The sequence below is a fragment of the Malus domestica genome, chromosome 13, assembly GCF_042453785.1.
Source record: "Malus domestica chromosome 13, GDT2T_hap1".
Classification (NCBI taxonomy): domain Eukaryota; kingdom Viridiplantae; phylum Streptophyta; class Magnoliopsida; order Rosales; family Rosaceae; genus Malus; species Malus domestica.
In genome coordinates this window covers 8101135-8119880 of record NC_091673.1, presented here as the reverse complement: position 1 = coordinate 8119880, position 18746 = coordinate 8101135, and the positions used below count along the sequence as shown (strand labels likewise).

Below are 18746 nucleotides of genomic sequence, written 5' to 3'. Positions count from 1 at the left end.
CCTTTATTACATAATTACATTTAAGTCCCCCGAGTATTTATACGAGGTCTAAATACGAGGCCCTAAATATGGTATAAACAGTAGTCCCCCAAGTCTTCAGTCAAGAGAGTCTTTTGGGTGGAGATTTGAAATTCAGTCCATGTGTGAGTCGAAGTAACTAGATGTTGTCTTGAACTGATGCTCGATATGAGGCGGTGCTTAATCTGAAATGATGCTCAACTAGAAGTAGCACACGCTGCGAGGCTGCTCAGCTCGTAGCTTATGTTGCCTTGGTTGGCTCGGCTTGTGGCGTTTGAAGGTGAGGGAGTCCCTTTTATAGAATAAGGGTTTGCTCCTCAATACATAAATGATGGGCTAGAGTTGATGCTCATGGCGAGGCGGTTGCTCAGTAGGTGGCGATGCTCTCTAATGGTGGTGAGGGAGTCCCTTTTATAGAATAAGGGCTCGCTCCTCAATACATAAATAATGGGTAAGTCCCCCAAGTATTTTTCATGAGGCCCAATATATGGTACATAATGTAGTCCCCAAAGTCTTCAGTCAATAGAGTCTGTTGGCTGGAGACTTCAAATTGAATCCATGTATGGGCCGAAGTGGCGGTTGTTCGGAGGCGGTATTTGTATACCCTGCACTGAAGCTTTGTAGGTGAAGCTTTGCAAGTGAAACTTTGAAGCTAGAGCTCTGTAAATGACGCTTTTGAAGCTAGAGCTCTGTAAATGAAGTTTTTGAAGCTGATTGACATGAGTGATGCTCATGAATGTTTATGTTGATTGACATGAGTGATGCTCATGGATGTTGTCATGAGTGATGCTCATGAATGTTAACATGAGTGATGCTCATAAATGTTGACATGAATGATGGTCATGAATGTTTATGTATGATTGTCATGAGTGATGCTCATGAATGTTTATGTATGAATGACATGAGTAACGCTCATGTATAATTTGGAGTATTGGGTGTACTTTTGATCACCTGGTTGGTGGCATGAAGGAGAGTACAGGTTGTACATTTCATCACCTGGTTGGTGGTAATAGCGGCAAGTTGCCGAATAATTTTGGAGTACTGGGCGTACTTTTGATCACCTGGTTGGTGATAATAGTGGCCTGGCTCTTTTGGGCATATGGGCATTCGCCCTCCACATAACGATCCAGCCCATTATTTTGGGCTTGCCGTTTTTTTTTTTTTTTTTGGATAAGAAAAATAAATTACATCCTTAAAAAACAAGAAAAGTAAATCACATCATTCTGGTGGGGTGTTTATTCCTTGCTTTTGCAGTGTCCCCATGTGCATCTCTTTTGCTTTTTGCTTTTTCTTGATTTTGCTGCATCTCTCTCTGTCTCTGATTTTGCTTTTTCTTTTCTCCTTTCGCTTTCGGATTGGAGGACATTGTCATCCATGCTTCTTCATTTTTCAGCTGGAAAGCTAAAGACCCAAGACTGCAAAGCAGATTAAACAATGTATGGGGAAGAAAAGAAAACAATTGGGTATCTTTTTCACTTATTTTCCTCCACTTTCCCTCATTTTCCGAGAAAATAATAGATAATTGAGGTAGTGCAGAACCAACTCAACAAAGATTAACCTTTTCCATGAGGGTGTCTAATCAGATAGAAAGAACAACTCAAAGGATGGAGAAAGAGTGTGGCAGCAGCGATGTGAGATCTGACAGTCACTAGAAAGGTGAAATACTCGGTGGTGGCAGCAGCGATGGAGAGAAAGGTGAAATCCAAAAAATACAGCAGGATCACCAAAACAATGCACGACAAGAACATCGAAATCGGCCCGAAAATCCACAGAAACAGAAGGAACGAGAAGTAGAATGCTCGGAGTCCCAAGGACCAGAAATAGCTGCCTCGGTTCACGGTGGTGGCAACGTACTCTTGCGTGAGGTACTGCTGCTTGTGGTGAGGCGGCGACATCATCTTCTTGAACGACGCGTTGATGAGCATGCTGGCATGGCTGTAGTACCTTATGGACTGCACGTTGAAAAGGAATGCCACCAAGAAACACACTAAAATGGCGAAGAACTTGATCGAATACGCAAACTCGCTTCGGTTTCCGAAAACGAAAAATGCTCTCCTAGTGCTGATGGTCATCAAGAGGGCAATGAGAAAGCAGAGCATGATCGCTGTCAAGGCCAAAACGGTCGATGCCATTATGTTGTTTCGAAGCGTCTGCACCGGAAGAATACCATTCTTTGGAGCATCGTCCATCATGGCTTGAACCCAGAAGCGGCGATTGATGGAGTTGAATACATAGAACCTCGAAGTTGAATTCGATTGGATAACTTATGTTCTTTGATTATTGTTTCGCAAAAGCAAACCCTTGAAGATCTGAAACACACTCAAACAGATGCAAAACTGAAATAAAAAATGGTAAAGAGAGGAGATATTGCTCTTTAATGACTTCCAGTTCCAGCTCTTTGCCTCTATCTCGATCTCGGTCTCAGTCATATTTGGAGGTGGAAGGAAGCAGCTGTGCTGGAAGATGGAACAAAGATAGCAGATGAAGATGATCAGATGAAGTAGGATGTGACTTCAGCTTTATCTTCCCTGTAGGCTTGTGAGGAGTATTTGAGATTTGGATCTTTTCTGTTTCTGGGTTTTTGTGATTTTGCAGATTCACGGTGGAGGTGAAAAAATAAAAGAGAACTGACATAATTTTTTGTGTCATTTCCCACAGACGGCGCAAATGTGTCTTGGAACAACGTAAATCCGACCGTGAATCTACATGACATGTAAATAACACAAGATGTATCGTGGTTCACCCCAAGGTTTCGGCTACGTCCACACTGATTATGTATTTATCTTAGAGGTGAGGGAGAGAATCTCTGTAATGAAAGGAGATGGGAGAGGGGATGAGAGGGCCTCAGAAATGGCCTCCTCTAATTGTGAGGGTGAGGAGTCCTTTTATAGAATAAGGACTCCTCACTTATTACATATTTGCTCATTCGTTTATTACATAATTACATTTAAGTCCCCCGAGTATTTATACGAGGTCTAAATACGAGACCCTAAATATGGTATAAACATGGTGAATCAAACATGGGGATATCATGAGAATTTTTTAAAACAATTAATGCACAAATGCTATCTCCATATGCATACATATTTCATTCATATATGCTATTATACATAAATCACAAAGCAATTGGCATCCACTTTGTTATGCATTTGTATTTGTTGCCTTATAATACCTACCGAATTGCATATGATATGCAGTCAAATCCATTCCAACCCAAACTTGATATAAATCAAATCAATTAAAAATCAGGAATTGACAATAAGACGTGCATGTGCCACTTCCTACAATTATATATATCGAGATTCATACATAAAACAAAGCATAACCATTTATGCATATCGTTAGCATTCTTTTAAACCATCAGAAAAGACTAAGCATATTTGCTTCATCATGACAGTCGATGAGACTCAACCTGTACAACAATCATGAATCATATATGCTCATAAGTTCAAAATTTGGCTTAACCAATGCTAATGGCAAAGCAGATACATGCACCAGCACACCATGCGTCCATGTATATATTGAAATAGATTCGTGTTTGTGCTTCTTTATACTTGGAAGCCCTTTGATATTATATAATATAACTTGTATATATTATGTTGATGCACAAAATCAGCGAGGACTTTGGTACAACAGAAAGTGTCAGGTTTGTGACCTTCGCTTGGTTGCTTCGATCACTAGTGAAGATAAGTACGTAAATGAATAGGGACAGAGAAGCAAACACAAGATGTACGTGGTTCACCCAGATCGGCTACGTCCACGGAGTAGAGGAGTTCTCATTAATTGTGAAGGGTTTACACAAATACATAGGTTCAAGCTCTCATTTTGTGAGTTCTAGTGAATAGTTTAGTACAAAATGACATTAGAGATTATTGTGGGAGAATGATCCCTATTTATAGAGGAGAGTTTCTAGTTTTGTTCTAACATCGACACGTGTCGTGTTGTGATTGGCTTCTGATGTTGACACGTGTCGAGCTGTGATTGGCTTCTGATGTCGACACGTGTCGTATTGTGATTGGCCTCCTGGTTGAAGGGAAGCTCTTCTAGGTCCTTGACGGTATAACATTGACCGGTGCTCAGTAGTTTCGGGATTGGTCAAGTATGGTACAAACAGTGCTCCCCTAAGTTCCCGAGTGAGGGAAGCTCCTCGGTTGGGGACTTGCAAGATCCAAGCCATTGAGTAATCACGAAACTTCTAAGTACTGGAGTGTGGTATCATTTTCACGTGCTTTATCTGTCTCATATGTAGATGTGGCATCTTCTCTGGAAGTACTTTTCCTCCATCCATGGGTGGTATCTTTAATCGATGAAGATGCACAAGGTAATGTATCAATTTCACTTGAAGCTTACCTGTAGTTTCGGGCTTGGTCAAGTGCGATACAAACCCTATAGTAGGAGTCCCCCAAGTCGCTGAGCTAGGAGATCTGCCGAAAGAGGTGACAGACAAGGTAAGCAGTCAAACTTCCAAGCAAGCAACCCAGGATCGGAGGTTCGACTTCGGCTTCCGGTTGATTGTTCTCCTTCTCCTTGTCTCTCATTCAGCTGCCAGGATAAGGAGAAGCAAATGGAGAAGAGATGATATGAGATACTTTTGCTTTTGAAGAAGTAACTTTCCACAGGCTTATTCTTGAACTGTGCTGGAGGGTTTTCTTGTTCCCTTCAGAGTATAAGGCCGACTCAAATCTAGAGTACGTTCGACCTTGATGATATGGGATACTTTTGCTGTTGACGGAATAATGAATGTGGTATGGAAAGGTGTCGTGCTGTAGTGATCTGTTTCAGCTCACCGTTGAACCTTCTGCTTCAATCTTTTGCATGGCAGAAGTGGTGTGCAACCTTTGCATTTAAATGGTCCTTCAGAACATTCCTTCATAGTGACTCATCCACGTTTGGCAGCTTCAGTGTAAAGAGCCAATATCTGATCAACTGTCATGAGGTATTTGCCGGTGGAATTCGTGACCTTGACAGCAGTTGAGGATGAGTACTCGAGAGCAATGCTAAGTAAGCAACCAGGCAAAGGTTCCATGCAGTCAGTTCCAGATTGGAGGTTTGATTTCAGGTTCCGACTGACTGCCCTCTTTCTCCTTGTCCTGCAGGTGTGGACAAGGACAAAGACAAAGACAGGGAGAAAGCATGATATGGGATACTCTTGCTTTCGACCCTGATGATATGAGATACTCTTGTTCTTGGTGTGGCTTATTTGCTGAGGTATTATCGGGGGGAAATAAAGCTGAGTATTTCGAGAGGTTATGTTGAGGGTGCATTCTCGAATGCGAGAAAGGGTTGAGCATTTTTGCAGGTTTTCCTGTCCGTTGAGGAGGGAGGTCGATGTATATAGGGATTTCCCAATAACAAGTAGTAATGCTATTCCTTTACCCTTCTTGGTCACAACAATGTAGTGGGAGCTGCCAGCTTCACGTGTTTTAACTTTGTCAGAGCACTTTGAAAAAGTGGTATGTGGTATCTGGAAAGCTGATGTTACGTGTGAAGATTACAGACAAGCTTTATCTAAGGAAATCTGGCTCTCGAAGTTCTGAGAGTTGTGCCTCTTCGGTTTTCGAACAAGCAATCCCGTCGAGGATCTGACTCTCGAGATTCGGAAAGCGGTGCTACTTCGGTTTTTGAGAAAGTAATTATGTTGGGAGTCTTTTCTCGAATGTGAGTAAAGGTTGGACGTTCTTGCCAACCTGTCTTGCCGCAAAACACGGAGGTCGACACACATAGGGACTTTCCAGTTGTCAAGCAGTGGTGTTGTTCCTTTACCCTTGTGGGTAATAGTATGGTAGCTGGAACTTCGAAATTCTCGTGCCTAAACTTTGTCAGAGATCTTTGACAAAGTTATATGTGGTACCCGAGGAGTTGATGGTGCATGTGGAGAGTGGTGATTGAACAATAAGATTCACGTGCTTTCTACTTCACCAGAAATCTTCGACAGATTACCCGTAATTTCTGCAAAGCTGAGTGTGCATGTGACAGGTGCTGACGAGGCTGAAAAAGCAGGTGCTTCTTCGATTTCTGAGATCGGCCCTCGTGGTCTCTGAGCAGCCCAGCTTTTGAGAAAGCAAACGCCTCTTCGATTTCTGAAGCTCCGTCGAGTGCAGATTTTTATAGAGGCTGGCATTAAGTTCCACAGCACACTTGAATCTCTACCAGTAGAAGCTCCCTTCTTGCCCTTCTAAGATCTTGATTTGTCTGACCTCTTCCCTCTTCAACATATTTGAAAATGTCTGGACCCTCCGACCGTCGTTTTGACTTGAACCTTGGAGAAGAGACAGCCACGCATTCTCCAGACAACATATGGCGCCCATCCTTCATATCCCCTACTGGTCCTCTTACCGTTGGGGATTCTGTGATGAAGAATGATATGACCGCTGCAGTGGTGGCCAGGAACCTTCTCACTCCCACAGATAACAGACTACTTTCCAAACGGTCTGATGAGTTGGCTGTTAAGGACTCTCTGGCTCTTAGTGTTCAGTGTGTAGGTTCTGTGTCTAATATGGCCCAATGCCTATTTGCTAGAACCCGCCAAGTTGAATCATTGGCTGCTGAAGTGATGAGTCTCAAACAGGAGATTAGAGGGCTCAAGCATGAGAATAAACAGTTGCACCGGCTCGCCCATGACTATGCTACAAACATGAAAAGAAAGCTTGACCAGATGAAGGAATCTGATGGTAAGGTTTTACTTGATCATCAGCGGTTTGTGGGTTTGTTCCAAATGCATTTATTGCCTTCGTCCCCTGGGGCTGTACCTGGTAATGAAGCTTCAAATGATGAACCTCCAATGCCTCTTCCTTCTGGGGTTTTGTCAAGTACTGAGGCTCCGGATAACCACCCTCCGGTGCTTTCTCTTTCTGGGGCTCTACCGACTGCTGAGACTTCCCCTAAGCAACCTTTGTGAAGGCTCCCTTTTGTTTGTTTATTTTGACTCATGTATATGTACATATTTGTGGCTTATCGAAAATATTAATAAATAAGCTTTGCTTCATTTCAACATATTGTGTTAAATACACCAATGCCTTCTTCAGAAAGTTCTTTGAATTTTTTCTTTTGTTGAAACCTATATTGTTGAAGCTTTGTGAGTGAAGCGTGTAGTTTGAAGTAATGTTCCCTTAATTTCCCGAGTAAGGAAAACTTCTCGGTTGGAGACTTGAAAAATCCAAGTCATTGAATGGTTGTGAGACTGTCGAGTATCAAGGTGTAGTAGCATATGGTGGGAGTCCCCCAAGTCTTCAGGCGAAGAGAGTTGTCGAATGAGGTGTCTCGCTTGTTACTAATTTGTCAAAGTAACGAATCCTTGTTTCGATGTCACACATTCGTATATGCTTTATCTAAAAATATTTCCAACTTTTGTGTGTTTGATGCTGCATGCTATTGACTAGACAAGATCAAGTGCAATTAGTAGCATTTCTCTCTTTTTCATCTTTTCTTTGGTGGAATTGCTTTTCGTTTCCACTAATCAGCCTGAGTGGATGCAAGATAACACCATTCTCTATAGCTCATATTGCAAAGTCGTCTTCATGAAAGTTGTTCCTTATCTTGTGAACTACAACATATCCAAATTTGAGATCCATCGGAGTAGTACAACTTCAGAAATTCAAGTATGATGAGTAACTGTTCATCAATTTTCTGTTAACCCGTCAGACTTGTTGTGAGCTTCGAAACTCCATTTTCTCTTGTTCAGATCAACAGACTTTCTTCATCGAAGTTGTTCCTCACCATCTCTTCCATAACATATCAAAAATTCAGAACAAACTAACGGTTGAATATTTCCAGATCTTCGAAACACCGCAGCAGCTTTGAAGCTTGCAGAAATCTGACTGTCATGTTTGGGGCTTCAACACTCTAACTTCCGTCGCTCAAATAGAAAAATTTCCTTCGTGAAAGTTGTTCATCTGCTCAAGAACTATAAGATGTCTAAAATTCAGCTCCACTGGAATTAGCTTCGCACTATCTTGATGAAGAGTGTGTGAAGCTTTTATGTGTTTTGGTGTTGAAATTTGGTATTGTAGGTGAAGTTTTGGTGTTGAAATTTTGTATTGTAGGTGAAGCTTTGGGGTTGAAGCTTGATAGGTGAAGCTTTATAGGTGAAGCTTTGGTGTTGAAGCTTTATAGGTGAAGCTTTGTGTTTGAAGCTTTATAGGTGAAGCTTTGGTTGGCACCATAAATTGATTGTGCTTCGCACTATCTTGATGAACATAGTGCGAAGCTTTGGAGATTGATACTTTTCCTCCATTGATGAAGCTTTTGTTGGCACCATAAATTGATTGTGCTTCGCACTATCTTGATGAACATAGTGCGAAGCTTTGGAGATTGATACTTGTCCTCCATTGATGAAGCTTTTGTTGGCACCATAAATTGATTGTGCTTCGCACTATCTTGATGAACATAGTGCGAAGCTTTGGAGATTGATACTTGTCCTCCATTGATGAAGCTTTTGTTGGCACCATAAATTGATTGTGCTTCGCACTATCTTGATGAACATAGTGCGAAGCTTTGGAGATTGATACTTGTCCTCCATTGATGAAGCTTTTGTTGGCACCATAAATTGATTGTGCTTCGCACTATCTTGATGAACATAGTGCGAAGCTTTTGAGATTGATATTTGTCCTCCATTGATGAAGCTTTTGTTGGCACCATAAATTGATTTTGCTTCACACTATCTGGATGAAGATAGTGCAAAGCTTTTGAGATTGATATTTGTCCTCCATTGATGAAGCTTTGTTGAATTTCCCAATTTCCATTTTTTTTTTTTTTTTTAATTTTTTTTGGGAAAACTAGAAATTTGAAAATGTGGGAGAGACAACGTATACAAATTTTGCTTCCATACTGTTAAGCGAGAGATTGTGATGCAAGCCACATCTTGTAGTAGTCGAAGGTTTGGATGAACCATATAAATTGAATTTGCTTCGAACAGTCTTGATCAAGAGCGTTTGAAGCTTTCTATGAGTTGTAGTGTTTGCATTGTTACAGAGGAGAAATGTCTGAAGCAGATGCAAGAGGGTTGAAGAGCTTGATCTTCGTATACCATGCATTGAAGCCATTGTTGGCTTGCAATAAGACTTTGTTTGTGACTATAGCTCTTGTTAGACATAAGTGCTCCCCTAGTTAAGTTGTAAAGCTTGATGGTTTTTTATTATTTGTGAATGCTAGGAGTTCACATGTACAAGTTGTACCACTCGTCTTCTGGTTAATGGAATGAATGGTAGGTTGCTTTCATCACTTGGTTGGTGGTACGAATGTGAATTCCTTAATCACCTTTCATCACATTTCATCACCTGGTTGGTGACATAAAGGAGAGTACGCGTTGTACATTTCATCACCTGGTTGGTGGCATGAAGGAACGTACGCGTTGTACATTTCATCACCTGGTTGGTGGCATGAAGATGAGTTCCTTCTTCACCTGATTGGTGATAAGGGTGGCAAGTTTCCAAATAATATTAGAGTACGGGTTGTACATTTCATCACCTAGTTGGTGGTACGAAGGTGAGTTCCTTCATCACCTAGTTGGTGAGAATAAGGGCAAGGTGTCGAGGCACATTGTGGCAAATGTCGAATGACACAAAGTGTGTTGAACCCTTTCGAAGCACAGTTGGCTTATGTATGGATGTGTTGGAATGTATGATGTTTATGCATGAATGTGTTGGAATGTATGATGTTTATGTATGAATGTATTAGAATGTATAATGTTTATGTATGAATGTGTTGGAATGTATGATGTTTATGTATGAATGTGTTGGAATGTATGATGTTTACGTATGAATGTGTTGGAATGTATGATGTAGATCCTTTGTATAGTCTTGTTGACACATGCTTAGATTTTATTTTGTATTGGAAACATTTGCGTTGAAGCTTCAACACTTGAGTGTTTCATTGCTCAGAATGGAAAAGAGTTTATGGCCGAGTTGGCTAAATCACCTCTTTATTGAATTCATACCAAATGGTCTTTGTTACATAGGATGCCGAACGGCTGTAGCTTAACACTTGTACAATGTGAGTCTATTTGTAATAGTACTTCAAGTGGTCAGCATTCCATGGATGGCCAAGGGTCTTGCCGTCGGAGTTTCTGAGCTTGTAGGAGCCAGGGCGGCTGATGCCGACGACCTCGAACGGTCCGTCCCAGTTAGGACTGAGTGTTCCTTCACTCGGGACTCTATCACAGAGTAATCTTTTCTTCAGTACCCAGTCTCCCACTTTGAAAGAGCGAGGTTTGACCCTTGAGTCGTAGTAGTTGGAGATGCGCTGCTTGTAGGCGACATTCCTCAGGTGAGCCTGATTTCTGTGTTCCTCGACTAGATCCAGGTTGAGGGTGAGTTGATTATCGTTCTCACTCTGTATGTAGTTCTGGATTCGGTATGTTGCTTGCTCAAGCTCAACTGGGACAACTGCTTCTGTACCAAAAGCAAGTGAGAATGGAGTTTCTCCTGTGGAAGTCCGATATGAAGTGCGGTATGACCAAAGGACTTGGGGTACGAATTCTGGCCAACAACCTTTAGCTTTGTCCAAGCTAGTTTTCAGAGTGCGCTTGATTATTTTGTTATTGGCCTCGACTTGTCCGTTAGACTGGGGATGGGCTGGAGAGGCAAAACATAAGTTGATGTTGAACTTAGAGCAGAACATCTTGAACTTCTTGTTGTCGAACTGCCGCCCATTGTCCGTGACTATCGCATTGGGAATGCCGAATCTGCAGAGGATGTTCTTCCATACGAAGTCTTCTATTTTTCCCTCAGTAATGGTTGCCAAGGGTTCTACTTCAGCCCACTTTGTGAAGTAGTCAACTGCAACGATTGCATAGCGGACCTTGCCTTTCCCTGCAGGCATTGGGCCGATCAAATCAAGTCCCCATTGGGCAAAGGGCCAAGGGCTAATCATAGGAGTGAGCGGCTCGGGAGGGGAGTGAGGGATAGATGCGTAGCGTTGACACTTATCACATGAGCGAGATATTCTGATGGCATCTTGGTGGAGTGTTGGCCAATAGTATCCTTGGCGAAAAGTCTTGTGTGCTAGGGATCGAGACCCAGCATGATCTCCGCAGACTCCTTCATGTATTTCCCGAAGGACAATTTCCGCCTCTGCAGATGTAAGGCATCTTAGGTATGGCAGGGTGAAACCGCGCTTGTAGAGTTGGTCATTAATGATCAGGTAGCGGGCAGACTTGTATCGAATCTGCTTAGCTTGGACTTTGTCAATTGGGAGGGTGCCATGAGCAAGGAATTTATAAATTGGGGTGATCCAACTATCTTCTTGTTGTAAATTGCACACCTCCGCGACCATAGTGCTTGGTTCTGCCAACAATTCGACATGAATTTTTCTCCCAATCTTGTCTTCCACTGCCGAGGCGAGGCGAGCCAAAACGTCTGCATGACTGTTTGCCGCTCGAGGAACTTGGGTGATCTGGTAGTGGAAGTGCTTGAGCAAAAGTCGCGTTTGCGCAAGATATGCTGCCATGGAGCTATCCTTAGCATCAAAGTTGTTTGTGACTTGGTTGACCACTAATTGGGAGTCACTGAAGATATCAATTCGTTTAACCCCAAGGTGTTTGGCCAAACGTAAGCCTGCTAGAAGGGCTTCGTATTCGGCCTCGTTGTTCGATGCCTTGAATTTGAAATGAAGAGCGTATTCCATCGCCACTTTGTCGGGGGTAGTGAGGACTAATCCTGCTCCGCAGCCCTGTTGGTTGGATGAGCCATCAACATACAGACTCCATGCTGGGGTCGTTGATTCTACTTTCTGAGCTTCCGATGGTAATGAAGCTACTACTTCAGGTGTAGAAGCAATGTCAACAGGATATGTGAAGTCGGCGATGAAATCTGCTACTGCTTGACCTTTTTCGGCTGGTTTTGGTTGGTAGGAGATGTCAAACTCACCCAATGCTATCGCCCATTTGATCATTCGTCCAGACGTGTCAAGACTCTGGAGTATCTGTCGAAGAGGGTGATTGGTAAGCACGATGATGGCGTGTGTTTGGAAATAAGGGCGAAGTTTCCGAGCAGACATGACCAATGCTAGAGCTAATTTCTCAATGTTGGAGTATCGTGTCTCCGCATCTTGTAGGGCCTTGCTAGCGTAGTAGACGGGCCGTTCGACACCACTGTCCATTCGAATAAGAACAGAACTGACTGCTGAAGCCGAAACCGATAGATAGATGATGAGAGTGTCACCAACTTCTGGTTTGGAGAGCAGATGGGCTTTACTCATGTACTCTTTGAGGTTCCTGAATGCCTTGGCACATTCCTCCGTCCATGTAATGTACTTCTTATTTCCCTTGAGTGCTTTGAAGAAAGGAGCACATCTGTCTGTGGCCTTAGAGATGAATCTAGTTAAGGCTGCCACCTTGCCAGTAAGGCTTTGGATGTCTTTTGAAGTTATTGGCTCTTTCATGTCGAGGATTGCTTTGATCTTTTCAGGGTTAGCTTCAATGCCTCGTTGGCTAATCATGAAGCCTAAGAATTTGCCAGAGCCCACGCCGAAGGCACATTTGTTGGGGTTCAACCTCATTCGATACCTCTTTAGAATGGTGAAAGTTTCAGATAGGTTGGTGATGTGTTGGTCAGCATGTTTGCTTTTGACTAGCATATCATCAACGTAAACTTCCATGCTCTTCCCAATTTGTTCGGCGAACATTGAATTGACCAGTCTCTGATAAGTTGCTCCTACATTCTTTAGGCCGAAAGGCATGACTTTATAGCAATATAGTCCCCTGTCAGTAGTGAAGGCCGTGTGTTCTTGGTCTGAGGGGTTCATGAGGATTTGGTTGTATCCTGAATAAGCGTCCATGAAGCTCAAGAGCTCACACCCTGCCATAGAGTCTATAAGTCTATCAATGAGAGGAAGGGGGAAACTATCCTTCGGGCATCCTTTGTTTAGGTCAGTGTAGTCGACACACATTCTCCACAAGACCTTTTGAAGCAGGAGACTTTCCTTGGTCGGATTTTTCTTAACAAGGACAACATTTGCTACCCATGTTGGGTAATTGACTTCACAGACGAAGCCTATGTCCTTGAGTTTTTCAACTTCTACTTTCATCGCCTCGTATCGTTCAACATCATAAGATCTTCGCTTCTGTTTTACTGGTTTGGTCTTGGGATCAATACTCAAGTGGTGACAGATGATATCGGGAGAGATGCCCGGCATATCTTTATATGACCAAGCGAAGACCTCGGCGTTCTCTTGTAAAAAGGAGATCAGCGACAACCGAAGGGGTGGTGACAAAGTGGTGCCAATATTCACCATGCGGTCTGGATGGTCTTTGGAGATAGAGACCTTCTCTAACTCTTCAGCGGGTTGTGCTTGCTGGGTGAATGAGTCATCTCGAGGGTCGTCGGGTTGACTGTTGCCATCCTGAAGACCCGAGTTGGATTCATCTGGACTGGTCTTTACGACTTGGTTATGTATAAAGAGAGTCTCTTTGGGGATAGGCAGGTGTTGTTGTTTGACTGAAGTGTTGTAACATGATCGAGCACTAAGTTGATCTCCCCTGATGTACCCATTGCCGAAAGGGGTTGGAAACTTCATCAACAACATATGTGTGGATACCGTGGCCTTGAGATCATTGATGCCTGTGCGCCCAAAGATGACATTGTATGTCGTCGGGCAGTTGACCACTAGGAAGTTAGTGGTAATAGTAGCCGTGTAGGGGCATGTACCAATGGTGAAGGGTAAGTGTATACTCCCTAAAGGTTGCACGATATCGCCAGAGAAGCTTATCAGAGGAGAAATCGAGCGATCGAGCAAGTGTTCAGCTACATTAAGTGCCTTGAAAGCTTCAGCAAACATGATATTGACTGAAGCACCTGTGTCTATCAGAATTCGTTTCACATCAAAATTTGCTATGTGAGCTTCCACGATCAGCGGGTCATTGTGAGGGTAGATGATACCTCTTTCTTCCTCAGGGTAGAAACATATTGGATCCCAGTTAGGCTTTTGATACTTGCCTCCTCTGATATCTTCCACGTGAAACACTTGATGGCCAGGTCTCAAAGTTCGTTCACTGCTTTTCATGGCCCTATTGGAAGATTCAGACATGGGTGTGCCGCCGCTTATGGAATATATCACATTCACCTGGCGTTGGTTACGGTTATCCCTTGGATGGTGAAGGAGGAACTGATCAATTTTTCCTTCACGTGCCAAAGCTTCAATATGGTCACGGAGGATAATGCACCTCTCACTATCATGGCCATTATACTCGTGGTAGCAGCAAAACATGCCTGTGTTCTTCGTGGACTTGTAACCTGGCTGTCTTGGCTTTGGCTTTGGTATCAGGTGAGCTATACTGGGGTAGATCGCAGCACATGTAGCATTCAAAGAGGTGTATGTCTCATACCTCGGGGTAGGGCCTGTCTTGACACGTGATTGGCCCACTGCGTTGACTGCCTGGGGGCGGGCATTATTGTGACAATATCCTGAGTTATCGCGATAGTGCCCCTTATTCTTTTTATTAAAATGAGATTGGTGAGGATGGAAGTCTTTCCTTTTGCCCTGAGATTGATATGTCTGCTGACTTGGCGAAGCATTAAATGAGGCAGGGGGGTGTGCTGCTACCATTTGGAAGGTTGAGGTCTTTTCATTCGGTTGGATCTGGCCTTCACTCCCTACTTGCTGATAAGGGGTCACTGTAGGGGGTTTCCCTTGATATGTCCTTGCCTCGGCGGAGGCATGGTTGAAAGCTTGTGTCATCACCTCACAGTAAGTCTTCCAAGTGTTGGCATTGATCATGTACTTGAAGAAACAGTCACGTAAGCCTGCAGTGAAAGCCTTAAGGGCGGTCTTGTCATCTGCCTCAACGCAGCGAGAATACTCATGGCTGAAGCGGCCAGCGTACTTTCGTAATGACTCGTCCGGCTTCTGGCGAATAGTGTACAAGTCATCTGCGGAATGCAAGCGATCGGTCTGGAAAATGTGTTGAGAGACAAACAGCTTTCTCAACTCTTCAAATGAGTCTACTGTCTCAGGTGGAAGACGGCAATACCAGTTTAAAGCTCCGCCAGAGAGGGTGGAGGGGAAGAGAAGGCACCGTTCTTTGTCGGTGTGTCCCCGGTATACCATGGTGGACTCAAAGAGGTTAAGGTGTTCAATCGGGTCTTCCCTTCCAGTATAGAGCTGTAAGTCAAGCTTCTGCTTTGTCTTCGCTTGGAGGGGAGTGTTGAGGATCTTTCTTGTGAGAGGGCCAGGCCTGGGTTGGTTCCAGTCAAGTATCTCGGCTTGACGTTCAGCCTTCAGCTTGTTTACTTCCTCAAGGAGCTGCAGGACAAGGGGGTCCTGAGCGGAGTCGTGCACCACCGAAGTTTTCTTCTTTAAGTCCCCATCGCCTCTTGAAAGTAGGAAAGTTTGATCAAGATAGCGTGATCTTTCTCTGGACTCGCCACACTGACTTCTAGAGTGAGTATGTCGGAATGTTTCCGAGTCCCCAGTACCTTCATATTCTTCTGGGACTTGTTGCCCCTTCTCTAGATTGGCGGCTGGCCTGGGTCGTGGAAGAGGACCGAGTCTTTTAGAAACCCTTGGGTCATTGATCTTCGAGCTTATGTGGATGGGATTCTCTCGACGTTGCTTTAGGAAGTCTCGACAATCGCGATAGACAGCTTTTGATCCTTCCACACCCTCTGTGAGGAGGTGTTTTCCTCTACTTCTCCTGCTTCAGGTTGAGAGAAGTCTCATGTTGATTATCACATTGATGTGTAGCTCGATCCCTATCAGGGATGTCCGTGTCGGATATCGGCGACCCTCCGTGTTGGGGGCATTCAGTTGATTGTTGACCTCGACAGGGGCGACGAGCTTGTGTGTTTGAGCCTGCCTAGCCTCGTGAAGCATCTCGAAAAGTTTTTCATATTGTTCTTGGAGGACTTCATTCTTCATCGCTATCTTGTTGTTCTGAACCTCTAGCTCATCGACTTTAGCTTGAAGAGTAACTCTATTTCCTTCCTGATTTCGTTGCTTCATACTAGGTCCAGCAGGGGAGTCATTCTGTGTGCTGTGGCTTCTTTCGCTCCCCATATCGGAGAGAGATGCTTGGCCAAAAGAGAGTGTACGAGCGGTGGAAACCAGCTTGACAAAGCTGAAGAAAGTGGGAATAAGTGTCGTTTCCCACAGACGGCGCCAAATGTTGATGCACAAAACCGGGACGGTCTTGGAACAACGTAAATCCGACCGTGAATCTGCACAAACGCTCAAGAACACGAAGAACACAAAGAACACAAGGATTTTATCGTGGTTTACCCCAATGTTTGGGCTACGTCCACACTGTAATTGATTCTGTTTCTCTGTAATTGTATGGATACAAGTGTTTGAGGGGAAGTCCCCCAGAGAGAGAAGAGAAGGGAGAGGAGAGCCTCGATGGTGTGAGGACTCTCTCTCAAGGCTTCTAGCCTTTGTTTTCAGCTCTAGCCCTTAGAAATGAGGACTTAAGACTTCTTTTAGAATGAGGGGGAGTCCCTTTTATAGAATAAGGGGCTCCTCCTCTTTTACATTTGTCGTGGGCTTAATGTGTGAGGCCCAAATACGAAGCCCAAGGCCCAAATACGAGGCCCAAATATATGGTACCAACAGGCCCGAAACTACTGAGCACCGGTCAACGTTATACCGTCAAGGACCTAGAAGAGCTTCCCTTCAACCAGGAGACCAATCACAATACGACATGTGTCGACATCAGAAGCCAATCACAGCTCGACACGTGTCAACATCAGAAGCCAATCACAACACGACACGTGTCGATGTTAGAACAAAACTAGAAACTCTCCTCTATAAATAGGGATCATTCTCCCACAATAATCTCTAATGTCATTTTGTACTAAACTATTCACTAGAACTCACAAAATGAGAGCTTGAACCTATGTATTTGTGTAAACCCTTCACAATTAATGAGAACTCCTCTACTCCGTGGACGTAGTCGATCTGGGTGAACCACGTACATCTTGTGTTTGCTTCTCTGTCCCTATTCATTTACGTACTTATCTTCACTAGTGATCGAAGCAACCAAGCGAAGGTCACAAACCTGATACTTTCTGTTGTACCAAAGTCCTCGCTGATTTTGTGCATCAACATTTGGCGCCGTCTGTGGGAATCGACATGAAAAGCTATGTCGGTTCTCTTTCATTTTTTTTCATCAAACCTCACAACCTCCACCGTGAATCTGCAAAATACAGCACCGCCTCTCCTGGATGCCCACTTCTCTCTCTGCCATTCTCAACCCCACAGAGCCAGAATCTCACCTCCATCCGCCATGTTCCGCCGCTAAATCCCCTGTGGGTTGGGGGCCAGAGACAAAGTGGAGCTCCTGTTAATTCAAGTTTAAAGAATTATAATGTACTGCAACCAGATTCGGAGAGAGGGCATGGGGGTCAGCCATACCATGTGCCTCATGGTTTGAAATTTTATGCAATCAAATGTGAGACCCGAGTTTGGCAGAGCCCAGTATCAAAATCAACTCAGAAGCCCAAGTGCACACACAGAGATCACATTCAAACCCAAACCCTATGGCTGAAACTCCATCCCAGACGCCGACGCCGCCGCGATCTGCGTCTGAGGCCGAGACGGAGACGATGGAGTACTGGTGCTACCAGTGCAACAAACGCGTCTCCATAAGGTTCTACAGGAAGTATTCAACAAGTTAAAAATTGAGAAGCATCTTGAAGTCAATAGGCTTGTTAACCTTGTGGAGCGAAGGAGTAAGGGTGGGTCAGAATCCACTACCCTCATCCTCTTCATCTTCTGCAACCCCCGGCCGGCTCCGAGCCATCCAACGAAGACTCCGCCTCCGTGCAAGAGAAGTTTGCGCCAGGAGCAGGAAGCCCTAGCGGCCGCGGCTCGTTCCCTCTCCGTCGACGAGCAGGACCTTCTCACTGCGAGCTACGGCGACGTCCCCCTGATCGAGCTCCAATCGAAGACGGCTGAGGACATCAGTCACTGGACCAAGGTTGGAAGCCTAACCAGTGCGTTGGAGAATCGGTCCGTGCTGATACGTGGCCGGGCGCATACGATTCGTGCCGTCGGGAAGAATATGGCGTTGGTTGTCGTCAGAGAAAGGGGGTTTACAGTGCAGTGCGTGGCGACGGTGCATCCTGACACCGTGAGCCGCCAGATGGTGAAGTATGTCGCTGGGTTGAGCAGAGACGCAGCAGGTGGAAGTTCAAATGAGGAAGTTATATTGTGTGAATAAGGCTGCTGTTTTACCTATTAACATTGAGGATGCTGCTCGGAGTGATGTCGAAATCGAAAAGGCTTTGCAGGCCGGAGAAACACTCGTTCGAGTTAATCACTCACAGAGTTGGACGGGAAGGAGAAACAATCGAAAAGGCTGTAGCACATCCTGCCCTAACTATTAGTGGAACCCTGAGCCTTATTTGGGCCCCGCCACTTTGCTCCACTCCAATTGAGTTTGTTACAGCAGGATATTCCAATGGATGATAATCATCATCAAAAGGGCTTGGACAACAACAAAAAACATTAGGTCTCCATCCACTTTTCCCTGTCGACCGCCAATGTCGGGATAAAGATAAGGCATCTTCTTTCTTTATAAATAGTGTTTCATTATAATCGGCACTCACAAAAGCATAATTAATATATATATATATAGATATAATGATAGTTGGCATCACAAAAGCATTATTAGTATATGCCGTGCTTGTTGCTAGAAAGCATTATTAGTATATAATGATAGTTGGCATCACAACAGTATATAATGATGGTTGGCATCACAACAGCATATATATATATATATATAATGATAGTTGGCA

At 44.1% G+C, this 18746-nt stretch overlaps 1 protein-coding gene across 1 annotated transcript; it reads right to left on the bottom strand.

The window, feature by feature from the left end:
* Window positions 1-1571: 1571 nt before the first annotated feature.
* Window positions 1572-17373, bottom strand: LOC103452419 (uncharacterized). Its single transcript, XM_029090955.1, has 3 exons — window positions 17362-17373; window positions 17223-17287; window positions 1572-2256 (listed from the first exon to the last, which is right to left on the bottom strand). Exons 1-3 carry the CDS (start codon window positions 17371-17373, stop codon window positions 1572-1574), a joined length of 762 nt encoding a protein of 253 aa, XP_028946788.1.
* Window positions 17374-18746: the final 1373 nt, after the last annotated feature.